The sequence below is a fragment of the Tinamus guttatus genome, unplaced genomic scaffold (assembly GCF_059628265.1).
Source record: "Tinamus guttatus ecotype Peru unplaced genomic scaffold, ASM5962826v1 Tinamus_guttatus_pri_ptg000004l, whole genome shotgun sequence".
Lineage (NCBI taxonomy): Eukaryota > Metazoa > Chordata > Aves > Tinamiformes > Tinamidae > Tinamus > Tinamus guttatus.
In genome coordinates this window covers 8,310,618-8,325,365 of record NW_028288538.1, presented here as the reverse complement: position 1 = coordinate 8,325,365, position 14,748 = coordinate 8,310,618, and the positions used below count along the sequence as shown (strand labels likewise).

The 14,748-nt window shown below is 42.7% G+C and overlaps 1 protein-coding gene across 1 annotated transcript in view; it reads right to left on the bottom strand.

The window, feature by feature from the left end:
• LOC104567342 (cell surface hyaluronidase CEMIP2) overlaps positions 1-14,748 on the bottom strand; it is a 50,492-nt gene that overhangs the window by 9,938 nt on the left and 25,806 nt on the right. The window contains exon 17 of the mRNA XM_088528159.1: positions 9,240-9,448. Coding sequence (XP_088384285.1) covers positions 9,240-9,448 — 209 coding nt within the window. The remainder of the gene's footprint in view (positions 1-9,239; positions 9,449-14,748) is intronic.

Here is a 14,748-nt window from a genome sequence, read left to right as displayed (position 1 = left end):
CCTACAATACCAGGAGCAGAGCTGCAGAGTTGGGACAACACGATCCTGGCACCGATGGCTCCCAAGGCCCTGTCCTTCCTGTGTGAGGTGCCCCAGGAGGAGAGCGTTCCCTACAGCACCATCACAGCAGAAAGCCACAAGCGGGTTGCCCTTGCAAATAAAAACTGAACACCGAGGTAATCAGCTTCAACATTTTCTTTCTCTTCAGCCTCTGAAGTGGCTCAGTGTGCCCCATGCAGGTGTTTGGACCTGCGGCTAACCCTGCTCATACTACCAGAAGCCACCCAGGCTTAAAATGCATCCTTTTAAACACCTGGTCAAAATGCGAGAATATGAATTTGGCCAGAGATAGATGAACAAAACCTTTGTCTTCTGTCTTGAAAGGTCCTACAAGGCTGTGCAATGCAAGGTTTCTCCAAAGGCTCCACTGAAATGACTTGCCATCCACAGGGAGCAGTAAAGGGGGGAAACCCCTTTGATTTGGAGACACTTGGAGTCTACATGCCTAGACCTCTACTATGCATTATACATGAACAGCTCAAGAGAAAAGCTCCATCAGTCTTCTTCTGTTTTTCCCATTAAAACAAAAGAAAACAATATCTATAGGACGGAAGAGGGGATAGGCTCTTCTAGAATAAAAAATCAAAGCCATACAAAGACCTATTGGCTTAAGCCAAATGCTGCCTTCTAGATTTTAAGCAACTCCAGCTGTGTCATAACACAGGACAGCTAGAAATGGATATATTTTCAGATGATTTGGCCTCTGACTAGAGGAAATTAAAGAAACGCACCGCAGCCATGCATGTAGAATATTTTTAGGAAAGAGTCCCAGGACACTCAGCTGTTTCATAAGGGTGATTTGCATCAAGTTAGCACATTTTATCCCCTGAAGATGCTGTCACAAAAAAACCTTGTCATCTCCCTCCAATGCTGGGAAAGAGCCTCAGTGCAGTGTTATGCTGACTGCCACCTTCCCAGGGGTCAAGAAAGGCACTAGAAAAGGAAATTGGAGGCTGAAGGAAAAAAAACAAGCATGAAGGAAAAAAAAAAAAAAAAGAAAAAAACACAGCTGTGACTGTCCTGAGTCTCTCTGTGCTTGGGAATATGGTTGCTAGAGCCTATTGTGCACATGAGCAGATTGAAATATTGAAATACTTTATATCAAGATAGAGAAGATCAAATAAAAAGCACCTACTTTAGAGCTAGTGGAGGATGAGATGGGATAAGTACATCCCCCAACAGAGGGTTTGGTGTTAGAATTTAGCCCTTACATAAATACAGAATAAATACAGAGAAGGGGTTTGTTTTCTCTCTGTCTTACTGTTATTAAGCACCTTCCTATTTAGTTCTCTACTTGATTTTTTTTTTCAGCTTATACAGAAGGTGCTGTAAACCCTCTCCCCTATAGCTATACCTGGCAGTGCTGCTGAATTGGGTTCCACTATAGCTGGGAAAAGCAAAGCAAGGTTAGAGGTGGCCTGCAGGACTCTGCCCGGCATCTGGCAGCCAGACAGGGCTTCGGTGCCTTTCTTCCAGCCACCGCCAGGACCGAAGGAGAAACGCAACCCCAGGCTATGAGCAGTAATCAGGCACAGAGGGTTTGAAGATTGCCTTCAAAGGGACACTTGCTCTCCACAACCACGGCACTGGCCACGGAGGACCTTCTGGCTGGTGACCAGGAGACTTAGGAACACAAATTGCACTAGCAGTTGATAAGGCTTGTGCTGCCACTCACTTTTTGAGACATCTCTGTTTTCAGTAAGAGAAAACACTGAAATCGTAATACATCCCAAACTATGAATTTGGAGTAATTTCAGACCCTTGCCTCAGTCCTCTGGGAGCATCTGTAGCCTGATCTTATGCTAAAAGACTTGCACATAAAAAGTGGAAAAAATCATTTAAAACACAAGGGGTAGGAGTCACATTAAGCAACATACAAAGTGCTGTCAAATATAGTGATGAGTAGGAGTCTTATTTCTTTCATTCTTGGGAGTTACTTGAAAGAAAAACAAAAATACACTCAGCTAGAACACCCTACTTTTGAAATAGCTGTCACCTTAAGTTATAGTCATATTAGCATGTATAGAAAACTTCTGAGCTTCTAAGATATTTTTCATCACAAAACTAAATAACTGTGTTCACAATTTTTTTTCCTAGCGAAAAAGTTCCGCTTGTTTTAGACAAAAGGAATATATTTTTTTCCTATTTGCTTTTAATCAGACCAGCATTTTCCTATGTGTTCCTACCAAAAAAGTGACATTTGGAGAAGTAAAACTAAACATGTGCTAACACAAAGTCACTGTTCAGTGAGTCGTACCAGTTTGAGAATGTTCAAGGGTCTGCTGAAACCAGCCTGTATCAGACCTAATACTCTTGCTCTCTTTACTGTGGTTCAGCAATCCTTACAGTGCATTTCATGTATCTTAATGAATGTATTTAGCCTGTTTTTTCCCTTTTGGAGATGGATGGATGAAACTAACCCAAGAAGCAATTCTTTTTTCACCAGGATACTGACATTTGCAGCTCTGGCTTCTTCGGGTGAAGCAAAAATACCACACAAAATGTTAAGAAAGTGTCCTTGTGTTTTGTCAATGATCGTCTTCCTGGGATAACTGAAAGCAAAAGAAAAGAAGAGGGAAAGATAAAAAAACACAAGCAAGAGGTTTCCTGTTCTTAGACATGTGATATATATGTGTGTACGTGCAGACACATGTCTACCTCATCTATACGTCTCAAAACAACCCCTATGGTTAAACCCCAAGCTCTGAAAAGCAAAGATACTCAAAGAAAAGTGATGAAGGCAAAGGAGGAAGGAGCCTCCTGTGAGTGGCGGGGGCTAAAGTGAGTCACACAACTTGGAGATGGGAGCTGGTTAGAGCAAACATAACAAGAGCATATGTCTGGTTCTTCCAAGGAGAGAACCAACGAACACTAGTTAAATATTGTGAATGTGTCCCTTGACTGTCTAGGATGGAGCATCAGGCTTGGGAAAACGGGCATGAGCTGGTGCTGGGGTTGCTAGTTAGACAGTTCAACATCCTAGCTGTGTTTTAGCCAAGGGAACTTCTAAAGCTGAGGAATATTATTCTAGAAAACAACTCCCACCGTGTTTGCTGACATGGTGCGTCACGTAGCTGACGACCATGGAAGTTCAGAGTCCAAGTCTTGATCTCACAGATGAAAATTTGGGGTAAACCAGTAAGGGAATGCAGCGTACAACTGAAAAATTACTTACTTTTTCCTTGGACTTGAAATAACAAGAGACTCTCATCCAGTGAGTCAGCTTCCCCCAACTGTTATTGCTACTATTTAAAAACAATTCCTCTGACATTTTGGTCAGACCTATGTGAGCCGAATGAGAAAACTGAGAATTTGAAACTTTTCCTTTCATAAAATGGGAAGGAAGCTTAAGATCTCATGTGTAGCTTCTGTACGTTTGTCTCCCACAGATCAAGTTTTGCGCTTCAACAAGGAAAATATGCCAAGGCCACCATTTAACCTCCAGCTCCTGCTAAGAACCATTTACATGCGGTCACTGCTCCGTGCTCTCAAGAACACAACTCTGATTTTTATCTCCTACAACATCTCCTGACCTCACGAAGACCTGCCTTGCACCAGAACCTCCTCTGGCACAAAACTCCTGTTCAAGAAGCCACCTTCGTCCAAACCAGCATGCCAGCCCAACGTGGGGGAAACAGAACAGGAAATGCCCCCATTTCTCTCTGCTGCTGAGACAGCAGCTGAGACAGCAGCAGTGGCCTCATAGACCAGGATCACATCCCTGTGTCCTCTCCCAGTCCAAGCTCTGCTTCTCAACTCCCCATTTTCCCCCAGCTCACGGGCACTACCACTCACTCCTCCTCTTCTGCTACATTGCTTTTTAAGGTTCTGCCTTCAACTCAAGCCCATTAAACACATCCCCCACAATGACAAATACAGCTACTGGGCAAACACCCAACATTTTTTTTTCCAGGACCTTGTTATTCAGGCTAGACACTTCTGGAAGACAGCTTGCTATGGGGCTACTAACAAGTTAGGTATCTGTTTCCTTAATGAGAGTTGAGAATATTGAAATTTAAATGTCTTTCCTAAATGGTAACATTTAGGATATGCCAAATGGCCAAAAAAATATAAAAAAGCCCATTTTTAAATGTAAACTGAAATTGTTGTTTTTATTCATGTGCCTCCTTAGGCAAAAGGGACTTTTTTTTGCTTTCCAAAGTTCAACAAAGTATATAACAGATCCTGCCCCAAGGTATGCATACTCCTACTGTTCCTCATGAAACCAAGCTCTCCATCAGGCACTTGGCTCACAGACAACGGAATTTAAGCAAAAATAAGAACTTCCCATATTTAAACACAGCACAGCATCTTATCACGCTTCATGTTCTTTCCCACCCTACCCGCTTTCTTGCGGGAATCGCACAACAACTTTATTTGTCCCTTTCCTTAACGAGTTCCCAAGCACTACCTTGCTGGTTATCGCATGTGCTTTCCTGTTGACAGACCTCAGAGCCCTGCATAAGGTCAGGGGAGGCTGGTGGCCCGGAGAAGCCCAGAGGCCTTGTCCCTGGGTCAGGAGAAGGGTGAAACCCAAGAAAAACCTACATGTTTCATGGGTTTTGAAGGGGTTGCCTCAGACACCTGGGCCTGTTTGATGCTTGGATTGCTCTAATTCATCCTGTGAAACGATCTGCTCCACAGGGATGTCCCTCCTCAGGTCACCTTGTTAACGGTGTCCCTGCCGCTCGGGCAGCTGTGAGCACAGGCCGTGGCGGTCAGAGAACAGCGAGGACTGCAGATGCCAGGAGGCAAAGGCAGGACTTTTAGGCTCGCTCAAACACAGAAATGCCAGCCCCGCTTTAGGCCCTTCTGTACCAAAACAACGCAAACTGCGAGCTAGTGTTTTGGCAAATGTTTTAGCTTAGTTTCCTTTTTTTTTTTTCCTAATCTCTTCCATCCACTGATACCTGTGGTTCGAAGGATATTAAAAAAGGCAGAAGTGAATATAAATTTATCTGTCCACTTCTGTGGTAGCTGAATGATTAATTTTGAAATAGAGATGCTGGGGGGGGGGGGGGGGGAAACTATGGGACCCAAATAGACCTTACCTATTATCATGGAAATAGTGTTGGTGTTACTGATGTTACACCCAGTTCTAGAGGATCTAGATCAGAACTCCTGTACATACGAATAACGAGAAAGCAGCCCCAGACTTAAACTGTTTGCTCCACTTTAAAACACTAATTTCACCTTCCTGTACATTTATCAATCTAGGAAGCAAAGGCAAAAGCTCAGGTAGTAATTAAGCAGAAAAAGAAATAATTTAGGAAACATCATAGCTGGGTGAGTCTGCAACAAGCACATTCTAGCCTCATCTCATAATCTTTGTTTTCCCTCCAGACCTTATCACCACTAAAGAATTTAATTGCAAAAATGACAAGTACATGGAAGTATGAATCATACTGGCATTGAAGAAAAATCAGAGAAATAACGCCCACCTACACAGCCCTGAGAAGGACAAATATAGCCCGTCCCCTGGCGCTGCAGTGGGGACCCAGGGTTCATAGGTTGGTTGCCTACACCAAAATCTTCACTTTGGGAGAGAAGTGGGTCACAACATCCCGGAGGCTTCGTATCACCCAGCACCCAAAGGCCCCACTGTCTTTCACTCTAGACACAAGCTCATTTCAGGCTCTTGAATTTTCAGATACTTGTGATTATGTGAGATTATTTGACCCACAGCAGAGAGTCCTAAAAAGGGAAAATGCTTCCCTCTCAGCCTTAATAGACCAGGCCTACAGATATTTGTCGGTGCTCATAAAACACATGGAAAAAATAATCTAACAGCCATTGCTTTTCAGGCCACTTTCACAATGCAATTTATTACACAATACTCCAGATATGTGCTTTGAGGAGATTTAATTCTTATCTTTAGATCTTCTGATAACACAAATAACCTGGACTGATTTACTACCCTATGTCTTTGATAACAGTATTTTCCTTAGCTGCTTCTGCAATTAGAAAATTTGCACACATACAAAGACTAGGTCATTAAACTGAAGAGTTTATTTTCTGCCTTTTCTTACTGTGCAAAGTGCTGATCTTTGCACCATTTCCAACGCCTGAAATAAATTGCTTCCTTGCAATCAAATAATGTTTTCCACACTCTCCTCCTGGCTTAGCAGCCCTTCTCCTCTCTCATATCAAGCCTGACAGTTTCTGTGGGTCCTTGTGTTTCAGGAAGGGGATAGTAATTTTAATTAAAGCTCTTAATTTGGTTTTAAAGATAATCCCCATTCTTCCGCAAAGCACAGAATCCAAGAAAACACAGAAAACAGCCCTGAGGGGACAGAAACTGCTCCAACAACGAGCCGAAGGCCACCGTGGAGAGGTCTGAGGTCCCAGTTCATAAAGCTTTCGCCCACAGAGAACAAACTTCAGAAGGTTTGGCCTGGTTCTGGAGCACACTTTACTCCTGGTAATTAAAATTCCAGCCGGCACTCACCCTCTGTTCCCCTGCCAAACATTCAGAAGACTCTTGTCCTGCATTAACTCTTTCAAGAACGTCAATAGCATCCTCCTCCTCATCCTCACAACGAACCTCCCAGCTCTTAGAGAAGCCCCCATAGGTAAAGAAAGGCAGTTTTTCTAGGCTCAGTGGCCTGCAAAAACACCCTGCAGGTCTCAGCCGTGGCTTTAAATTTTCCCCTCTGTCAGCTAGTGGCACAACTACCAAGATAACTGCAAGAAAATATCTCTCTCGTTGGAAGGGAGGCTGGATTGCATCAGACAACTTGTTCACATGAGTTTGCACTGCATAGTTGCAACTAACAGCAAGTGGAGATGATACAGCGTTTTTACTTGATTTAATTACATATTTTCATGGAAGTAAATAAACTAAATAGGGAAGGTTTGGTTTTTTGAGGGTGTCCACCTTCCAATGGGCTCAGATCAGCAACGCTGCCAATTCCAGATGAATCATGTAAAATCATCCCGGCGGGGCTCTGCCTACCTGAGGAATCTGGATGTTTCAGCCTTTTAAATAGAAATTGGAATTTCCTCCACTGGATCTTTTAACAGCACTTGAGAGGCAGTGAAACTGTTAACTACACAAATATTCACTGTCAATACCATGTCTGATCTCCAAAGAAATCCAAATCCTGGTACACATCTCCCTGTCACATTCCTTATTTCCCCTCTGACCTTCTTTTAGCCAGCGCAGAGCATTCAGGCCAGAAACATGAGGGCTGTCTTGCTGAGAAAGCAATGTTCTGCATATATCTAGCCATCGATTTACAATGACAGAATTAAAAATAGTTTCATAGTTCAATAAAGCTATGTCTCAAATTATTAATCCTAGAATTCTGTTATTCAAGCTCATCAAACTATTTTGCTTTGCATCATATATATATATATTTTGCACAGATGTTACTATGTTAAGAGCTCTTTTTTTGGCAGATTATGCAGTGTTTTGGAATAGAAAGGAACAAACGAAGCATAAGGCCACTTGGGACAGGTAAAATCTTCCTTGATTTTCTAACTCTGACTGCTTTGGACTCCACAACTTGGAGTTTCTTCCATTCCAAAAGTGGCTGGAACACAATGTTTAATAAAGGTCATATATGGAACTGCTTAAGCTGGAACTTGTTTTTCTTCATACTCTTAAATCCTGTTTTCACCTCAATTGCTATACCCTTCCATGAGACTCACATTTGCCCATGGCTGCAGATGCTTTCTGGACATTTCATCATTACCATTGCATCACCTTAAGTCTCGCAGTAGTTAATGTCCAGCGCGGTCAACATTAGAGAGCTGCTACAAATGTCATTCTCAATTTTTTATTAGTAAGATGCTTTTGAATGAAATGAAGCAAAACTGCATTTTTCTCCCGCTACAGCATGTTTCTTATTTATAGTTCTACAAAACAGACACCTTGCCAACTTCTTCTGGATCAGAAAAATCTACAAACCTTTGCCCTGTTCAAATAACTTAATTGGTCTCATAAGAGACAAAGAGAACCACAACCACATTGTGGTTTTCAAGAGTGAAATGTGTTTACGTTGCTGCTTGAATAAGGGATAAACATCAAGTTGAGTTCTATCAAAGATCCACCGCTACCTTAAAATTTGAATCCATCCTTGAAGACAGTGGGCCAAAGATTCCACAACTATTAATAGACCTAGTGATAGTGCAATGACCATTTAACACCAGCAGAATTGAATTTGGAATTGCTCTTGAATCGCAAGGAAATAGCTAATTATTTTATGACAGATAATAATTGCAAAGCTCAGCTTGTCCATGAGTGACTAATGAGTTTTCCTCTTCCTTAAAGTGCAATCAGTTATACTAACACAGAAAACACTCATTTATTTCTAATAATTCCTCTGTGACAGGACTGTCCAAATGTTCCAGTAACTCGGTCATGGCTCTACAGTTACCTATATCTATTAATCAAAAACCACTGCTGTGCCACTGCCTTGGTGTTTTGTGCTGTTCATCCCTTTCAGAGTATGTGTGTAAGCTACGACAAGGTCTGCCACCAATAAACTGAAGAGATTGCAGGACTCTCCTGATAGTTAAACCAGGGCAAAGAACAAGCAATTTCACTGACGTAAGAAGAAATTTGGTCCTGAGTCAGTGCTGAAAGCTGCAAATGAAATTATGCAAAGTGAAACAACTTGCAAGGGAAAAAAGTACGTCTAAAATGGGTCTGTCATGCATCTATGTAGCACTAGATGACATGGAAGGAAACATGGAAAATAAAAGCAGCACAGCCTACGCTTCTGCTGTACTGAGTTGTAATGTTTTAAAAATTCATGTCAGAAAGAAACAGCGGTTGCAGTGCTGTTGGATTACAGAAAATGCAAAGCTCTGTGCACATTTTGATGTATTTCTGCGCTTTATATATATGGGAGATAAATTATGTGTGCAGTAGTACAAACAAACTACAGCCAGCGCTCCTCTGGAGTGACTTCAGGGACATTAGGCCAGGACCGACTTGGATTCCGTTTCAAAACTAACTGGAAAGAGAAACATCTCTGCACACCAAAAGCCCTGGAATGAAGCGAAAGCAGAGGCATCTCTTTGCATGGGTGAGTACCAGCGATTAGCACCTCACTTCGACGCTCTCAGAAATCACTGACACATTTAAGAGGCTGGTGGTGGAGAAGGTGGAAAATCATTGTAGCCCCAGCTCTGCTGAAAGCGCAACGTTTTCTAACAAGATAGGGTGGTACCTGTTGAAGTTGATGGGGTACAGGATGACATCCTCAGGTGCTCTGCCGTCCCACTGGATGATATAAGGCTGCTGGAGCATGACGACTGGCTGGTACTGCTGGTACGGAGCGCCGCGGTTCACGCCTTGCAGCCGCGAGGGCCGGGAGGGCTGCGCCGCTCTGGCAATGGATAAGGTCAGATTCTCAGGGCGTCTGGCCTGAATATAAAGCTGAGGGTGCAAGGAAAATGACAAACACGTCCATTAAACCAGCGAGGCTCGGCCATAACATGTGCATTTGATCACTATTGCCTGTAAACGGTTTTTGCCAGCAAAGAGCTGAGAACATTTGGAAAGTCACTGAAAAGTTTCCAGCTCAAATACAAAGGTAAAACAGAAATAGCATCTGCAGCCGTTTGTAGGGACACCATGAAGTGAGATAGGAATTGTGCAGCACCATGAAAATGCTCCCTATTCAAACTCTTAAGGGAGAAAGGTAATCACGGAAATATCACAAAAAGAACTTCTCATTTATGAGTTCAAATCAGTGCACTCCTAAAATGGGCTTATTCCATTTAAAATGAAGAAAACTCTTAATTGATTTCAACTGGCTTTGTATGAAGTCCAAATCTAATCTAATGGAATCCACATCTTCACTCTCAAGCAGAGACGAGACTGAAATGTTCAGGGCTAAAACTCAATGGCTAAATAAATTGCTGCACAGGCTTCAGCAGAGAGCTTTTCGGTACAGGGACCAGAAGATGCCCTTGGCTTGGAGATCAACGCTACAGACCAATTACAAAACTACATCCCAACTATATGTTTTCCTTTGCCCTGTCATCAACTCACATGAAGGCCAATTTATGTGGAAATTCTTAGCTTTGGGGCCGAATACATGATGTGCATCTATGATAGCCAGTGAGAAAAAGGAGGATCCTCCTTGCACAAAAGGAGGATGCACAGCCGCACATATAAATCTGGTTTGGCGCCCATGGATGTTTCTTGTCATATTCCTGAAAGGTTTCAGCTACACCAGGGGAAGATGTTTCCTTCTCTCTCTTCCAGTGCAAAAAGTGCATGAGGAGCTTAAAATATCAAACATAAAAAGCAAAATTAGTTCTGAAATATCTAAGTTTCTAGCCAGCACAATTAATTTTAAACTCAGTTTCTGTCCTTGAGACAAGTCAAAATGGATGCAGTATTTGTTTAACAGATTTTAATACCATGGGCAAGGATACAAGCACAGCCAAGACTAGCAGCCTGTTGGCATATATGCGTGCTCATGCAAGTTCTCTCTGGACCTTGCTGTGGTCCTTGGCCCTTTACATCCCCATATCTACTTCTCCTCCTTGTCTTGTCTCCTTAGACTGCAAGCTCTGCAGAACAGACCATCTCTTGCTGTTTTATGTACAGGGCTGTTTCAGTTGGGGTGTCCAGCAGCTGCACACTCATTGTAGGGTCAGAAATTGCTTTCCTGACTGCAAACCACAGCCAAGATGCAGGTGTTTGCCATGACATTTGGTTTGTCTTTCCATGGCCCACGTAAGCCCCAAAGCAGCAGCCTCTTTCCCCTTTCTCCTTGGAACGTAACTTCGTGGCAACAGCAAATTAACTTGACAGAAGACAGAGGTGGAGTCTCCAGCATGGGGGTTATTTAACTTGTAGTCTATTTATGGCATGATGTTTTTGGAGTTGTTTCAGCTTAGGATCTAAAGCTGCAATTTTCCTGCCTTGAAGTTGCCAGTTTGGCTCCCAGTTCCAGTTTTGTGCTCTAACAGAGGCACTTGTTGCTCAGAAAAAGCCTGTGCTTGAGTCTGCCCTTGGCATTGCTGAGTTTGGGCTCCTCAGCACCTACGAAAGGCAGGTCACTTCTGCCTAATCCCTGCCTGGCCCCTGAACCTGGGCTGCAGTCAGAAAAAGTCATCCAAAAGTGGTTGTAAAAGTTTCTTGGATATTCAGTCCATTTCTCCTTTTCCAGCAGTGCAAATCTTTAATGGTGATACACTGCTCTGAGTAATATCTGCAGATCCTTTAGGAGTAACTCATATCCCAAAATTGTATTGAACACCAGATTTTCTTGAAGGCTGAAAACTATTGATCAAGTAATTTGCCCCAAACAATTTCTGAGTAGCAGCTCATTTGCTCATTCTTCATGGCTCAGGAAAGAAGAAATTACTTTTACCAGCTGATAAAAGACCTTCTTATCTAGGAAACCAAAGAGCAAAACCTGTTTTCCCTGAAAATTCAAACCATGATTGGAAAGTCAGTTATGTGCGATGCAATAAATCACCTTTCAGCCTCATTTGTGCTCCCCAGTGGGTACAGTGCTGAGGTCAGAAAAGACAATCAGAAAAGTCCCTTCTGATCTGAAAGCCTATGAATGCATTAATCATTCTCAATCAAAACATCATTTTTTATGAAAAAGAACAGTGCAAATGATGTCCGATATTGCAAAATAACACTCTCCTTGTGTCTTTCTGGATAAAAGACAACAATTTCTGCCCTGTCACAGTAAACTCTAATGTTATTTCCTTCAAATGCAGAGAAAAAAAAAGAAAGAAAGTTAAAGGTGTTAAAGGTAGCAGCTTCAGTGCATTTATTAGAAAATTAAAACAACAATGATAAAGCAAGCCAAAAAGCAAAAAAAAACACATTCAAGCCAATCCAATGTTCCTAAATTTGAGACTACTGGGAATAAAAGATTCCTATATACTTCAGGCCATTTGACTGTGTTTAGAAACAAAAGAACAAAACCCTTATGCACAGCCCACGTTGCCTACTACGACTATAGGGTTCAATAAAGCCCCTGAAGAGCTTGCCGTATGTGGCAACAAAAAGATGGCGAAGAGCATGTGTCAGGTGCCACGTGTCACAGCCCCCTTCCTCCTAACCTGTTACACCATCACACCTCCACTCACTTGAACTATCTTGGAGAACTTTATGGCTTTCCTTCTTTGCATCTACATTTGCAAAACCAGTGAATAGGAGCAAAAAGGAGTCTAACAGGAGAATTTAGTTCTAGGTGAAGAACCCAATCTTCCCAGTAACATCTGATTTTTCATTAGATCTACCAAATTATTAAAAAGAAGAAAGGGGGTCATAAAGATACTCTAAAATGTGAGAAGTGGTGACAGTTTAATGTTGTAGGAGAAGAAGAGCTAGTTAAAATGCTATAAAATGTGATCTGACTACTTGCCTGGATGGTTTAATGGACATAGTTGTCATTTTAGCTGCTTAACACCTCATGCTGGAAAGATGTGTCAGATTTCCCTCTGCTTACATGGAAATTTTCCCAAGTAGATTGTGAAACTGAGAAGATAAGTTCTTTTACAATTCATATGGGATTTGCTATTCAGCTGGGTAGTGAATATGAAGATAAGCAACATGCAAAGTACTGTACTGGAACAGAAAGTCTTGGTTTCTGAGACACCTCTTGTTTGCTTTCTAGTTTCTTTAACATTGCTTGACTGCACTGCTGGCTGTCAAAGTGAGCCAAAAGATCTTAAAAACAAGAAGCTCAAAACAGGTATTCTGCTCTTCTGGTTGTTTGCCTGTTCAATGAAGACTTATTTCCCAGTACAGCATTTTTTTTTTTCTCTAAGAGGTTTCCAAATGAAGACCTAAGAAATACTTCAGAAAGCAAATGCATGTTTTCCTTTGTGCAAGACATGCTGGGATCAGTTCTGGCCCTAAAAGCAACAGCATCTTTGCTGATGTCAGCAGAACTACCTTGAATTTCTACTGGTGTGCATCAGAGACCAAAAGCGGACCTCTTTGTCCACATAGGGACAGTATTAGCAGAAATGTATCCTGCAGATCTTTCCTTCTGCACAGCTTGTGATGTGTATCCTAAGCAGGTGCTGGACATGCAAGTGGATGCCAGACGAATGAACAGAATTTAGCACGGAGAAGATGCAGGATCCGTGTGATCACACTCCCCACAGAAACAGCATTAACAGATGGAACACTTTCTATTTTAACCACCTGCAAGAAGGTAGTGACCCAGTGGAGCAAACTGATGAAAAATCAGCAACTTGGCCTTTAGTTATTTTGTAGTAGCAATGCATCCATTTTTCTGTAATTCAAAACTTGCGCTAATTAAGCTATGCAGCAATCTCTCATGAATATCTAACATCTTTTTTCTATACTTATACAAGAGAGCAGCATAGACTGCCCAGAACACTGCCTATATTATTGAAGTAGCGAAAAAGAGAAGTTGCACGGCCTCTTCTGAAAAACTGCTGCAAAGTCAGTGAGGAAGCTGTAATTCTGCAGTGTCCACTGGGAGCCCAGGCTCTTGCCTTTGGATTGGTGCAAAATCAGGCACTGTTTGAGAACCTCATTTGTGTTTTCTGCAGGATCACAGGCCTTGAGGAGCCTCCGCTTGCAGCCTTGGGAAACCTCACCCACCTACATGGAGGTAATTATGGCATGTGCCGCTCCCTGCATTTTTCCTTCATTACAGGCCCCTGCAGCAGCTGAATGGCAGGTTGACAGGACACCTAGGACTGACAGAGCCTGCGTGAGTCATCCAGACTTGCCAGAAGATGCAGTGCTGCCAACTCCTGTGATTTCCCCGCCAGTCTGGCCTCTTTGATGTCCTTCCTTAGAGCCTCGCTCTATTTATATTGCATCAGGGCTGCTCCAGCTGCCTTAAAAAGAGAGAGGCTGGCCCCGTTTTGACAGCATCAACCCCACAGGCTCCTGAGTGAAAAAGGGAGAACAAGGAAGACTTGACATTTATTACATGTGTAAAGTTGGTGATTTCCAGCTGACCCCAGGAGTTTGGCTGGTAGCTAAAGGCGGGCTGAGCACTGCAGCGCTTCCCGGCTCCCTGCCGAAGGGAAGCGTGGGAGAAGAGCACAGGGATGCGGCTCCGAGGTACAAGGGACACGAACCAGATGCAAGAAGAGGGCACAAGATGTCAGAACGAAACACCTCGAGGAGAGTCTGCCCAAAGAATGGGCTTTCCCAAGACTTCTCCTTTCTTGGGCAAATCAAATCCAGGAAAATAAGAACAAGAAAATGAATGAGACAACACAGGCAGAAGGAACTCACTGAACCGTAGGCACTTCGCTCCGAGAGGATTTGGCTGCAGCACTAGCTGGAGGGCTCGGAGCTCTTTTTTCCATGCCAGGTAGCCCTTCCCTAGTATCAGCATCTTGGGCCCAGCTCTAGGGCAATGTAAGAGTCATTCTTTCCTTGAAGGGAAAGGGCATTTTCACCTGCTCATGCTAGGGAAGAATAACAGTTCTTGTCTAGCACTGCTATGCAAAAAGGGAAAGGAAAACACAACTTGCAATAGAGCTGCGAAGATCAAAGCAAACCCATCTTTCTCTATAATTGGATTCTGTCTTCTAGGCTTTTGGTCTGAAATATGATACTCAGAATTTAGCACCCAAACAAATCATCAGTTTGTCAAAATGCTGAGAATCAGGGTTATTCTCAAGTACTCCAACAATTATACCCTGCAAATTTAATTAAGTCCTGTTGCACAGGACAAATTCCCTCCACATTGCATGCAGATACGT